The sequence below is a fragment of the Hippoglossus stenolepis genome, chromosome 10, assembly GCF_022539355.2.
Source record: "Hippoglossus stenolepis isolate QCI-W04-F060 chromosome 10, HSTE1.2, whole genome shotgun sequence".
Lineage (NCBI taxonomy): Eukaryota > Metazoa > Chordata > Actinopteri > Pleuronectiformes > Pleuronectidae > Hippoglossus > Hippoglossus stenolepis.
In genome coordinates, this window is record NC_061492.1 from 10,140,132 (window position 1) to 10,154,960 (window position 14,829).

General features: G+C 41.7%; 1 protein-coding gene across 5 annotated transcripts in view; it reads left to right on the forward strand.

The window, feature by feature from the left end:
- qkia (QKI, KH domain containing, RNA binding a) overlaps positions 1 to 14,829 on the forward strand; it is a 78,884-nt gene that overhangs the window by 36,071 nt on the left and 27,984 nt on the right. For all 5 annotated transcript variants that reach the window (XM_035167280.2, XM_035167283.2, XM_035167278.1 and 2 more), the window contains exons 3-4: positions 2,175 to 2,291; positions 11,781 to 11,924. In XM_035167280.2, coding sequence (XP_035023171.1) covers positions 2,175 to 2,291; positions 11,781 to 11,924 — 261 coding nt within the window. The remainder of the gene's footprint in view (positions 1 to 2,174; positions 2,292 to 11,780; positions 11,925 to 14,829) is intronic.

A 14,829-nucleotide genomic window follows, 5' to 3' on the forward strand; every position in this document is an offset into this window, starting at 1 on the left:
AAAGGCTAGAGGCTGTGTGTGTTGTGTAGGAGTACCACAGCGTCGCTTTAAAGCCCTGAGCTCGGGGTTCACCCATGTCTGCAGCAGCACTGTGATGCAGACAGACAGCCCTCTCCTGTGCTCCTTGGGGCTGTGTGCGTGTGTGTGTCTGTGTTGTGTATATGGGTGTGTGTGTGTCAGAGGCAGGCCAGCATGCATCTTTGGTGGCTGACCTCCGAGGACAGGTGCCCATGCATCCTTCTGCAGGCACACACACTCACAAACTATCCCCTGGACCAGTTTTCTTGATTAAAGTGAACCAAACAGTTGCCTTGTGACATAGAAACACATGCGGGAATCCCGTATAGCTGCATGCTACGATCATCTGCATCTCTCCAGCCACAGGGTGCGTCTTTCCTGACAGGCTTCGGATGCAGGCAAAGCTCAGCAGCAGGGACAAGGGGAAACAACAGCTTGGAGTTTTAGACTGTCCGCACTGGTGTTTACATTGTTTAGGGGAAAATACACAAATTTTGCGTTAAATTTGTAATCTCTCTGTAATTAAATGTGACTTCTCTGATGGCTTTTTGGACTTTGCCGGAGCATTGGTGCGGTGGAGTGCTTAAGCTGATTTCACTGCGTTTAAGAATTGAATGCAGGGGTGTCACGGCTCATTGCAGCAGCTCAAGAGACAAACCGTTGTGCCTCTTGTCGTCAAGGAAAAGCATTTTTCCGTGCCAGTGAGCATTTGAATATTTCAGGTTTGGAAATTTAGCTTGAGTAATAAATATCCCTTTTTTAATAGCAGCAGAGATCTCTTACCCATCATGCTCTGCACCAGTCCCTGTTTAAACATGGGTGTTTTGTTTACCACACTCTTCCGTTTTTATTTTGGCTGAAAATTGTGTTGGATTATTTCAACACATTTTCCCTTTATCTAGTTGGAAGCTGGTTTCAAGTGGAGAGGATTATGTCGGTAAATATGTTTCCTTTTGGTACAAAGCTCCCAAGCCACTCACCAGTGAAAGGAGGCCTTGATAAGAAAATTGTGTCAAGCAAACTAACTCACCTCACAACTCAACTCCCCTCTACACCCCCTCCATCCCCCACCACCCTTTACCCCTCCCCACTATTCCCACCCAGATTAATTCATGCTAATTAATTTTCTTTTTCTGAAATCAAGTGGGGATGCTAAAGTATATACAAGCCAATCCCAGTGTTGCATGTGCTTGGAAAGCAAGTCAGGCGGAAAGAAAAAAAAAACATTAATCTATTGGGAAGTCTGTGTATCATATGAACACTGCTCTTCCTTGATAATTTATAAACTCACATATTCTTTCCAGTGTTGCTATCTCCATGATGAGGAGAATATAAAAGCATCAAATTGTTTAGCAGTGTTGCAGGAGGGTTGTGAAATGGACGATAGAAGGCACTGATCTGCCAATTCTTTGGGGGATTTTCAGCCTGATTTCTACAGACTGCTAATATTAGCTAGCATTAGCTACCATGCAGGGCTTTGCTCACAACCACAAGCTGCAAATGAAAAGATCCGTCCAAGTCATGATTTTTTTTTTTTTACTAAGTTCATTTCATTAAGCGTAATTAGAGTCATATTTGCTGATGTGGTACATGTGTATGTAATAGTATGACTGGGGCAGTATTTTTCCGTCCAAACCCGTATAAAACAAAGAACTTGAGTCCAGCCCGACCCCAACATCTCCTTTGTATCCGACTGAGTGTGTTCCACTGTCTATCAAGCGCATGGTTATTATTATTATGTGTGTAAGAAGTCAGCACAGCCAACATGACTGATATTACCTGAATATCATTTAAACATTTTTGTCCCAATAGGCCCTGATGGCTCAGGTCAGGTATCCACATTCCAGTGTGTGGGCCTATCTATCTACTTGTGTGTGTGTGTGTGTGTGTGTGTGTGTGTGTGTGTGTGTGTGTGTGTGTGTGTGTGTGTGTGTGTGTGTGTGTGTGTGTGTGTGTGTGTGTGTGTGTGTGTGTGTGTGTGTGTGTGTGTGTGTGTGTGTGTGTGTGTGTGTGTGTGTACTAACCCATGGTCAAGTTCAAGATGGAACTGCAATAGTTGAATTCAATGTACTGACATAAAGGGAGTTATAATGTCTAAATCTCTTACACTCTGTATTCACCTCTTGACTCACTGGTTTGTTTCTCTGTATCCACAGTATAATTTCGTGGGGAGAATCCTTGGCCCTCGGGGTCTCACAGCCAAACAGTTGGAAGCAGAGACGGGATGCAAAATCATGGTGCGAGGCAAGAGCTCCATGAGAGACAAGAAAAAGGTAAGCTCTACGGCGTGGCAGAGTGCTCTCTGTTTTATCTCTTTATAACAATGTCACTCTCTAGATTACATTCACACAAGTAAAATAAATAAAACCTTTATTTATTTGAACAAACCAGCACACACTAAGCCCACTTTTTTCATTCCCCACATAGATTTATCACCTGTCTTGAAATATTGCACAACAATGTGAAACTGGGAAGGGACAGGGCTGTCGCACAGAAACACACCAGTAGCCCTGTAGAAACACGAGGAAGACACATGCCAGCTGGCTACATTCTGACATCTGATAGGGCCATTTGCAAAACGCTGTGCAGGGGAAAGTACAGAGGGCAGTGCTAAGTAAGACGGCCAAGGCCAGGGGCTACCTCTATTTCTGGACCCACTGATCTGACGATGGAGTCATAAAAGGATAATGTGTGTGTATACGTATCCCGTGACCAAAGGTTTTTTTTGCATTATTTTACATGCAAAATGTGTATTTACACAAAACGTTGTCAGTCCGCATTAGAAATTTCCGGCTAACAGACTGACTGTAAAATAATGTGGATGAGTCTGTCTTGTACAGCAATTGTCTTTCAAGCCTACAAAGTTGACTCATGGCATATTTCAGTCTTACATATCAAATTTTCAATCAGCCAGAGCAGACAGTGTAGTGATGAAAACCTAAACTTTTGAAAACAGCAGCAACTTGCATCCCAGAGCTGTTCCAGATTGTGTCAGATCAGATTTGTTGATTTTTGTTGACAGCAAATTTAGTTTTTTATTTCAAGCATCCATGCCTGTTTTGCTCATGGGCTTCAGTCATGCTTTGCCTGTTTTTCTGCTTATCTTTTCCTCAATGAGTGAAACCTCTTTGGAGTTAAATTTTCTTTTTGTCGTTTTATTTTTGTATTGCCATGTCCGTACCTCCCGGTTGCCCAGATTTGCCAGGAAAGTGGAGCAATTTACATAAGTCAGAAAAAGTGTATTTCATCCCTCTCAGAATGGGAATCACCTTCTCTACACATTCTCTCTCACTCACACACAGTCATACACATTTTTTCAGCTGAGTCATAAGCTTAGAAGCTCCAGTTTGCTGCAGGGCCAACGTTTTCTTCCCCCTTTCTCTTTTATGGCTCCTCTACTCGTATTTTAATTTCTATCTCTTCTCATTTCCCTCTGAGTGTGTTCATTATTACAGAACATGATTAAGACGTTCTGCCATGGTTCTTTCTTTGGAATTAGATCCAGAAGTAGTTAATGGGAGTGAACACGCTCAAGCCTGTACGAACCAGCTCACACACATTGTAGAGGTTCTCTATAGCTCATTAAATCAATATATGAATATCTTTATAATTTCTCACTAAGTTAAAACTTGATGGCATGTGACTGCTTGTTCACCTGTGTGATGCTATGTCATGTGACCCGTCAAAGGCCCTGCACATTTCAGTTGAACCAAAACAAACATGAGCTATTTGTGGAAGGAATGAAATAAATGGGAACATTTTAAAAACAGCTTACATGCTTTTCTGTGCACATGTATGAAGTTAATTGATTGTGTTCTCTAAATGAGGCTTGAATAGAATTGTCCTCCATTTAAAATTCCATTTTCTTTCCTCGCTTCCTTCCCATCTCTTACCAAGCACTGGTTTATATATCTACTGTAACGCTAGGTATACCTGGGGAAAAGCTAATGAAAAAGACACCCAATCACTTCCTATTTATTTTTCCTTTCTGTCTCCACACTCAATAACATAAATCACTTTAAGGTTAGCTCGTTGTACCCCAAATGCTTTTGGATGGCTCCCGTGTGTCATAGCTGTGGCTCAGATCCAGACAAAGCCTCAGCCTCAGCCGTAGCCTCCAGCCTCTGTATCCTCAGCCTCGGAATTTTCAGCTTGATGCCCTGTGGCAGTCAGGAAGCCGTGGCTGCAGCTTAGCCGGTGTGTTTATTCAGGATCCATTAGCTGCAGCGTTTTTATGCTCTCAATAATTCAGCTAGTTGCTCCCTCCTGGGCTGCACTGCCTGACGGGGAGTCAGCTCACTGGAGCTACGCAGTGGGAGAGAGCGGAGCAGTGACTGGGGGACAGTGAAAGAGGTTAAATAAAAGGAAGAACAATGGCAAAGAGAATAAAAGCAGATCAAGTAGAAAATACTCACACTGAGATTTGCATTGTTTTTATCATATATATTACAGCTCATATTGTACACATACCGGCACTGAAACAACAATACAAATCTAGTTTGATTGTATCCCATAGTAATTTGTATGGACATTATTTTGGCTGCGGTCATTTAACTTTGCTCAAAAGTTCTGTTCAATCCTGCAGCCACTGTCCTGATATCCCTTAATTTTTTATGTTAGCCTTTCCTTTGTTAATCTGTCATACAAGGTATTTTCTTGTTGATGGTTTCTTTAATTCTATGTTTCCTGGTCATATTGGGGACTAAAACACTGTCCATCTCATCTCTAGTTGCATGTAAACTTTGAACTCAGTCTCACTATAGTACTGTCACAGGAAAACTTTCATCTCTTTCAGCTAATTTTACATTTAGTCTTAGTCTTTAGTCTTAGACATTAAAAAGTCCATGTTAGTATTAGTCGTAGTTTATAATTGACTAAATATTTTAGTCTAGTTTTAGTCTTGGCCAAAAACGAGCATTTACTCTTTTTAAATAAGATTTCATTCAACCGCTTTTAACATTTAAATTTGGAAAGATGCAACAACCTTTACAGATCCAATGCAAGCTTTCTCTTATGAGTAAATCAGAAAGGAACGGGAAAAAAGAAAACCCTTCACAATAGAAACAAACCTTGTACAACAGCCCTGAAATAAATCCTGCATAATGTCGTTCAGGTTTGTCAGAAAGGTGGATTTTTATTCTGTACTTTATAGGTCTTATTTTTGTTTTTTATTGTGTTGTGCAGTAACTGTTAGGGTTTAAATTACCATTTAGATTATAGTACCGAACATAAATTTGTGAAGAAAATATGAAATGTAAACGTATTTGCAAACAAAATAATTACCAGTAGATTTAGCTGTCACCGATCCATTCATGAAATGTGACTGCCCTACTGACAGTCTCCATCTGCAAGCAAAGAAACATGGTCCCACTGTTGCTATTAGATAATGTTGCACCACAGCCTATAGTAGTTGGCTTTACATGTTGTTAAACGTAACATTTAACATCTTAACTTGACTTCCTCCGTCATGTGCTTTAAGGTGTCTTCAGGTTTGTTCTTTTCCTCCCGGTGATTTGTAGCCGCAGGGCGTCTCTCCCGACAATCGAAAAGGCTTTTTTTTTCTTTTTTTTTTATAAAAGAACACGGTGTCATTTCATCTTTTCATTGTCAACTACGAGTGTAGTTTGTATTTTTTTATACATTTTAGTCTTGTCGTTGACATGACATTGTCATAGTATTGGCCAAAAAGATTATCGACTAACGTTTATTGCAGTGAAAAAAACTGTCAGTGCTTAAACAATGGGAAATATATATTTTAAAAAACAAGCTAAGTTCTTAATTTTAACACAAGTTGATGGATATTAACCAGTAGAAGTTTACAATAACTCATATTTCTAACCTATTTATTGAGATGGAATTCCTAATCACTGTATGAACCTGGTCAAATCACAGAACCCACCTGTGTATGTGTATGGGCGCGGCCATAATGTTCAACTCAAATAGGAGGAGACAAGAGAGACTAATGCAGGATAATATCCTGTCCCCAGACTACACATCACACTCTGAGCAAACAAGACTAAATGTAAGGTGAGAGTTACTGAGTAAGTGCAAGTACATTCCTGGGACTTCTGCGGATAGAGACCTTTGGACATCTACTTTTTTTTTTTGACACAATTGTCAAACAGGATGGATCACACACTAATTCCATCGAGAGCTTTCCCTTTAAAGGTGTTTATGATGCCATTTAACTCAGCCCTTCCTATCTCTTGTGGGGTTTTTTTTCTCTGTGTTGTAAAGTCTACAACACTTTTCAGATGCAGCCCCCGGGGATGAAGCTTGCAAGTTCTGTCCTTTTTTTGATGATTATTGTTTCAGCAGTTGGACAGGAAAGAGACTCCTTCTGGAGCCTTATTCCAATCAAACTTTCATCTAATGTGGCAGCTTTAGTCTCCCTGGTTTTCAGTTTTACAGTCATGATTAATGCGAAACAACCGCAGCAACAACAGCAATTAAATTACAGGTACGTTATATCGACCACTGCACAAATGGAATAGGCATCTCCCTCCTGTCTGCAAACACAATTCCTTGATTCTATTTTGGCTACCAGACAGTGTAAGATTGCAGAAAGCAGCATAGACAGCTGTTTTAGTTTAAGCCAAACTAAATGTCCTTTCAGACTTGCACTTTCTTTTTTTTCCTTTCTGATTGTCCCGATACATTATACCTAAATTTGTGGTATCAGCACGGTCACTGGCTGAACAGCATAGGCCTCTGGCGCCTGCTCTGTTCAACCTCTGCCAGCCAATAGACAGTGCAACACCACATCTCCCACGTTTTATTGCTTAAGAACTGGCAGCCTGTGACACTGGCAGTCAATATTTTCAACTTGATTGGCCCGTTGGCACTGCAGCACGCAAGCCCACTTGTTAAAGTTAACGCTGACCTTTTTTCCTCATCTCTTTATTTCAAATTACTTGACCCAGCACAAGTAAAAGCCTGTTTCTTCTTTTATTAAGAATTTACAGGCAGCCATTAGGCTGATGAGAAAAGCAGAGAAGCGTCCAGGTGATTCTTTTGGTGCCTCAGGGTTATTGGCTGGAAGTGGCTTGGGAGGGCAATAGGAGAATGTGATGGTTCAGGACATTCAGGGTGGTAAATAGCAAGAGGTGTAGCAACCCTTGCAGTGTGGTTTATTGGTGCTATAATTACTCCTGTTGGGGTGTGCTGTAATGTGGTTCCTTTTTCCAACACAGAACTAAAAACCCTGACATTTCAGGGACCTGTTTACAAAGGAGAAAGGAGGCTGCATGTCTGTGGCTGATCCGACAGGTGCTCTTTAGTGAGACAGGTAGACGTACAAAAACAAGATCCCAGAAGTCTCCCTGCATATTGAGTAACGCAGGCTGGCATGGAAAGGAAACTGTCACTCTGTCTTCAGGTGAAATTATATATATATATATATATTTTTTAAGCATCTTTGCAGACAAACAGATCAATGCGTATTGACTCTAGGTCTTCATCAGGGTTTGACAAACCTGCCCCCACACATGCCAGAAAATGACTACATTTACAATATGGCAGTGTAAAAATACAATGTAACATAATAGAAAACAGATTTTCCCCTTTTATACAACTTTTTGGAATTGCCTACTGTTGCCCATAGTTTCTCTTTTCAGATGTAGAGCTCACCTTTTATGTAGTCTTATATTTCATCAAAGTAATCTAAGCCAATGCTGTCAGTTGACTAAAATCATCACGCTTAAGTAATGCTTTATTTCCATTCCTAAAAGCATTTTCTCAGGGAACCCAGTAGCTCATCCATGTTTGCCAAGTCTTGAGTAACCCTGTATTGGCCATGATTCCATCCGGCTCTTTGCTACATGTCTTCCCTGCTCTCCCCCCTTTCTGTCTTGGAAAGTCTGATCAGTTTAGATTTTTTTTTTTTAATGATTCATACTGGTGCTTGCCAATTTTTTGTATCCCCTCTGCTGCTAATATAAGATTATCTTACATTATCTCATCTTTTTCATATTTTCTATCACATTTCTTAATCAGTGCTAGTTGGTCCTCCTCTACACTCACACTTGTCCTCTCTTGTCCTTCCATGCTCCTGCAGCTGCACCTGTTTGCTCTGCTGGCATTTAGCCTAGGTTGCATCGACCCCAGTTGGGAACGTCCTTTTGAATCAAAGGAGTCCAGGAGAGGCAGGGTTGAAACAGTGCAAATAGTTTCATTTATGAGTGTTAAAGTGCAACACTGCCAGGACAAAATTGTAGCACCACATAATCCAAAATCCCATTGAAGCAGCAGGCTGGTTTGTTAAGCGGGACTGACCTTCAGCCACAACACCAAGGATTGAAAGCTCTGCGTCTGCAAATGTGCTCCCTGTTATGTGTCCTTGCAATAAATCCCTTTGAGCTTCAGGGGTATACCTGATCCTGTATGCTGACTTCCTTGTGGATTGGGACTGGTGAAATGATGGCACCAACAGGATCAATAACAAAAAGTAACATGAACATATAAACAGCCGGATTGAACTGCCACTCATTTTTTTTAAGTGCAACCTAAAAGGGTATGGGAGGGTCAGAAGAAAATGAGGGTCGTCTATTTTTGTAACCTTTTTGAGTGTGGTGTCATCCATGTTAAGAATGGCGGTCTTAAAGTTTATTGGACTCAAGCTTCTGGGCGTGAAAGCCGGGAGGCAAACAGGTGTTCTACAGATGACGGAAGTTAGGCAACATTACCGACGAGCCGTCTTTCCCCTCTGATTCTATTCTCAGATGTTGTTTCTAGATGCAGTATTTGTGCTATTTTTTTCATGCTACATACTTTCGCCAAAACAGATTACTCTCTGGTATGTGGTTATTGCCACGGCATTTGATGTCAGCCAGCGTGGACGTTCTCTTCAAAGGCCATCCCAGTGTTGCCTCTGGCGCTCACCTCCTCTCTTTCGTCACCCTCCCATCCTGATTCCACCCTCCCTCCTCTTTGTCATGCTGTCACTTTCTCTCAGAGGGCACACAGTGACCTTGTTCACAGGCAGTCATGCCGGAGCGTGTGCGTGCATGTGTGTATTTATGTGCGTGCATTTACTCCTCTTTTCCAAGGTCTCTTTGACAATTTAACCAAATCAGAATCTGCTGGGCCGAACAGACATGCGGTTGACTAATATTTCTGGGCCCAACTTAAAGCTACACTCATTCCCTGAGCAACAGCGTCCCCTAGAGCCACAGGTGGTAATGCACTCAGAGTCCATGCAAGTATTTTTTCACTGATCTACAGTTAGTCGTTACTCTAAAACTCGTTGGGCCTGATTTCAGCAGTTGAAGCCACTGACTGTCACTTATCACAGTTCGTACCAGCTCAAGAAACATACATAGTGCAAGAACAGGCATTCAGGGTGCAGAGTGGGAATGAAAGAGGCCCCATTATCCCTATTATTACAAGTCAATGTACCATCAAAAGGATTTTAAGGTGTCATTTCATTTTAAGGTACAATAGCTGCATAACGTTGCTTCAAGTAACAATCTGTCAGTGTGATTTTATCGCATGCTCTCATAGAGTGCCCTGCATGCAGAGTCAGCCTTCATGGTCTGTCTGTCCGTCCATTCATAGAAAATGCTGAGTCACCTTCCAGTCCCCATGTCCCTTAATAGGCCATAAGCAAACAGCCATGGTGAAATAACGGGATGACTGCTGAAACGAGGCCCCCCCCCTGTGTGGAAAAGGGGAAAACGAGAGTGGAATATTGAACTTGTGTGTGTGTGTGTGTTGTAAAGAGCAGTGCCATGGCAACAGCTCTCTGGAGTAGAAAGCAGGTGGGTGGCACTCCGCTTAGGCTCTAAGCTTTGTGTGTTTGTGTGTGTGCGTTTGAGCCCCTTCTCACTTTGTTGTGCTCGCTGAGTGTTCCGAAATCATGTCAGGTGGACCCCCTGTAAAGCACTGCAATGCATTGTTTGTAATTAGACACCCTCACAGTGGCGAACTGCTCTCAAATGAGCACTCCTCTGAAGTTGAGGTGGTTTGTGCAGGTGGGGGTAAACGACACGGTGTTCGTCAACAATCTGTAAAAACCTGCACCAACAGCAGGAGGGGAGAAACCTGGGATGCAGTTGACTGCTTGAGTCGCTGACCTCCTTTGGAAAAGGAAATCCCAACTCTGATATAGAGACATTCAGCTACAATCTAGTGGATGTTCCCAATTTTCATTTTCAGAAAATCAGTCAAGTAATTACATTGTAACACTGTAATCCTGTTTTAACGTGGTGTCACACAACAGAGAATCTGAGGTTAGGTCTTTTTTTTTTTTTTACAGTTAACTTAGACCTCAACTCAGACAGACGTAGTCAGCTTTCAAACCGCTGACTTTCATGATTGTGACGTGTGGTACAACCTCGAAAAGCTTTTTAGAGCACTCTTAGTGACTCTACTCTGATATTGTTAAAACAACCATAATTATTTTTAGCTACAATTCTTTTTCTAAGTTTATCTCTCTGAACATCAGAAATGGAAGATCAAATGTTTACAACATTAACAAATACACTGCTAACTGGCTTGCACTCGCAATCTGTTTTTTTTTCAAATTTTCCCCACTAAGGAGTACCTGTCACATGATGCACAATTATGATCGCTTCGAAGACTTAAGTCTTTTTTGAAAGGTTGCTTTAGAAATATTATTTTCTGAACTTCACTTTAGCATCTTCAACCACACGACAATGATGGTGGACAAACATTCCTAAGGCAGTGATTATGCATAGTTTTTATATTTTTTATAATTTTCTTATGATAGTAATCAAACGAGCACCATTGCTATTTTCTCACACCCAGGAATACTATATTACTTCCCAACCCTGTTTGGAAATACTTGGGATTTTGGTCATTACATGGTATATTTGTGGTACTTTAATGTTGTATGCAAGCTGTGAAGCTACGGCTAACCCAGAATTCCAGCACTAGAAATCCAGTACATTTCAAAAATATGCACACAGCTGAGCAGGGCCTGATGAATGTTACCCCACCAAAAAACATGTTGAAATAAATGCATCACTGTATCGGTTTGCCCTCTTATTGACATAATATTTAAGCGGTTTGAAGCAATGCATTTGTTTGGAATGAAAAATCAAATATCATCGGCCAATTTTGACAGCCCTTCTGTGCACCATTTCCCAAACCCAGCCTCCCCCATTCGAAATATTGCATTTTAACCATGTGTAAAGGCCATTGAACAGTGATGTTTTCAATACAACCCATTTTGCCTTTGAGGTAGCCCTAGTGCTACAATTTGGCCTTGTGTGAGTGCTTCGGTGCTGCCTTTTCAGGGGGAAAAACAACTCCCTCAGAGAGCCATTGTTACTTGGGCTGTATTGTCCACACAAATACAACTCGGTGTACCTTTACACACAAACCTGCAGCTCTCTGAACCTTTCCCATTCTCTCTTACCCTTTTCCAAGCTCTTTCCATTCATTTATACCTGTTACGTTGGTGTGGTTTAAAATCCCCATCCACATCTCTCTGATCCCTCCATTCATCTATCTTTGACTGATATTAATTGCTGCAGGGCTAGCTGTCGACTTTGTCTTTGTGAAGCGAGGGATCTATTAAAGAAGGTGTCCTTTCAAAGTTAAAGCTAAATAGCTGACTAAAGGGCCTCTCCTGTCATCCTGCTTCTCTTCAGGTAGAGAAGAGAAGGGCCCGGCCTTCCTCTGTGTATTACCGCCTCTCGCCTGTGCTTCCTTTCTTTATGCTATGTTACTGTACGGCTGCTCCAGCACACCCACACTTTTACTCACCATCAACTCTTGCTCTTCCTCTCTCTTTCCAGGAGGAGCAGAACAGAGGAAAGCCGAACTGGGAACACCTAAATGAAGACCTTCACGTCCTGATCACAGTGGAGGACACACAGGCCAGAGCTGAGCTCAAGATGAGGAGAGCAGTGGAGGAGGTCAAGAAGCTCCTCGTACCTGCTGTGAGTTTATACCATACACATGCTCATATACATACATTACACATGCAACAGTAGCACCTTATGGCCTAATGGGATATTTAATTGTCTCTACATGTATAGTTTCCAAGGCAGTTGCTATGGAGGACATGGCTTAACATGGAATTAGGTGCTTTAATGCTGAGACCAGCCTTTCCATGTTCAGCTATTTTCGTGTGAACAACAGGATAATGGGGCTACGTATGGCACAGCACCTCAATCCCACTGTTAGCATCCTGTTTACTCCCACATATAGACCAGGAGAACAGGTTGACTTCACCCCCACTGGGGTGGAAAAACATAGCTAGCTGCACCCACCTCCTGTGACTGTCACATTTCCTCTCAGCTTCCCCTTCTGCCCCAGCTTCCTGTACACTGTGCCACTGGTGATAGCTACTGTCAGTGTTTTGGCACGTGGTGTGTGTTTTTTCCTGTCAACTGTGGTGACCAGGTGGGCGGGGCAGCTGAAGGCCCAGATTTGCCATCGGGTGGAAATGCACAGGCCTGGGTGGTCTGCGGAAATGAGACCAGCCGATGCCAAGGCACGCAAGGTTAAACAAGGGGTGTGGTGTCACTAGAATTGTGATGCTGCAAAGCTGCCTTCCTTCATGCACTTCATCCTCTAAATGCTTCCATGTCTGTGGGAGAAATAAATGCACCACGGATGATGTTTACCCTACATATAGCTGCACGGCAGTTCTATTTATCGGCCTGTGTTGTTTCAGTAGCAGAATAATGATGCTTTTTACAACCTTGAGCAAGTGACACCTCAAGAAATAAACCCCCTTTAATAATAAACAAATACACAAAGATTAGAATCAATGAAACTGTGGAACGAAAGCACATTTATATGACATTGTAAGAGTTCAGTCTGAATCCCCCAACATGAAAATGTAGGCCAACTTTGATGTGGCTAAATCTACAGCTTTGAACCCTAACTTTTTGTTCCCCTGAACTGCGAATGTGAGATCTGACACAAAAGGTGCATTCATGTTGTGCTCGTCTGTCTAGTATGAGAGTTCCTCTTTGTCTTTCTCATCCAGGCCTTAGCCCAGCCTGACAATGCGGAAAGCACTTCAGTTCACGTCCTCGTGTTTAAGGATTGCTTGTCTCTGCTCAGCCTGCCTGTCACTTCTTTACCCACTTGTTATGATTCTGAGTGCAGGAGTGTTTCAGATCTCCCCAGCCTGTATGTACACACAAAGGATGTTGCTTACACATGCACGCAGATGTGTGTGTGCTCATACACAAAATTTGAGGATGAAGCTCTCTGGATGCGACAATGTTCTAAAGACTGATGCAGAATGAGTCACTGTGAACACACACACACACGCACACAACAAAACCGCTTTTGGCGTCCATTTAAGCCAATGACAGCTTGCTGCAGCTAACACTCATCTGAATGGAGTGCCACAAAAATAGCGTCCTGACTCGTCTGGAAATCTCTGTGCATTTCACAGCCCAACAAGAGCATTAAAGATTGTCTGGAGATTCAGTACCTGAACCTTGTTGTAGGTTAAGAAGACGCTCTCCACTTTTATTCCTCAAACACAAGAAAAGCTCCCAGCTCTTTAGAGACACTAATGAAATTTTGCCCATAAAAAGTTCCACTCTACCCTTAATTCAAATAAGAGTTTTATAGAACTAATTAATGATCCGTTGCAGACCACCAAAGGCCATTTTCCTTCAAGCCAAGGCATCTTTGTTCATTTATATGTAATGAAAAGATCCTTCCATTAGACGGATAATATGTCTTTTCTGGGCCCATCAAACGAACCCATAAATAATTTGATTCTTGAGGAATACAATGTTCCTGCCTTGTTTTATGATGTAATAATTTCAAAGGCACATTTGTCTCGGTGGTCTTTATTTGTACAGTCCAAACGTTGAAGGCAATTACTCAAAAGTATATTTTAATTTATATTTTCTTTTGAACAAATTTCTTATTGTTTAGAGAATTAAACTAACTTAAGGTTTTGTTGTGAAAACGTCCTTCGATTCTGCTTTCAGGAATCCAGCTCTTAATGCACACTACCATAATGGCCTGTCACTGACCCAGGGCATGACTAATTGAATGTCAATAGAAGTGACATAGTTTCAATATGGCAGAAAAAGCGTCAAGTTGACCCGTCCCTGAATGTTGGGTTTGTGAATTATCTACCCATGGAACCCCGAGGGCACTACATTTTCTTCATGTCCATTATCATGCGGACGTCATGAGTGGGTGGGCAGTAGAGCCGGCTGACAGTAATGCCCTTTATCATGCTAAACAAAATTGGATTAAAGTACGCTGGGTACGCACTGTTCTAATGAAGGGCATCTTCTCCACATTTGGCACCGTATAATCGCCTTTATTAATTCGCACGGGAAACAAAATGAGGTCATGCTTTTTATTCACTTTTAAGGAACAGGCTTTAGTTGTCAGCGAGTGAAACCAAGAGGGAGCATAGTATGATGAAGTAAAAGTTGTTTTGTCTGCAAACCTGGTAATAAATGGAAGGTAAAAGCTACATAATGATTGTTTTGCTTTTAAATAATCTTATAATTGACTCAAGTGGGATAAGTAGCCATGATATCTGGCAGGGAAAAACTCAACCAGTTCAGCTAAACTCACAGTGACATAACAGTGAGAACTTTAGAGTTTATTTCTGTGATGACTGAATTGTATATAGAATATTGTTATGCAGTAATGTTTTATTTGATCATGAAAGTTGTACTTAATTTTAACGGTTGTTTGTTTTATAACAGCAATATACACTTATTACACTTTGGCTTTGTTTTCAGAAAGTTGTAGGACCAACAATGGGTTACTGATACAGACTCATACGAGTGTGTTGCAAATCCGTTTTGTCTGTGTCGAAATCCATCATCAGCGTTTCATTGGTTGACA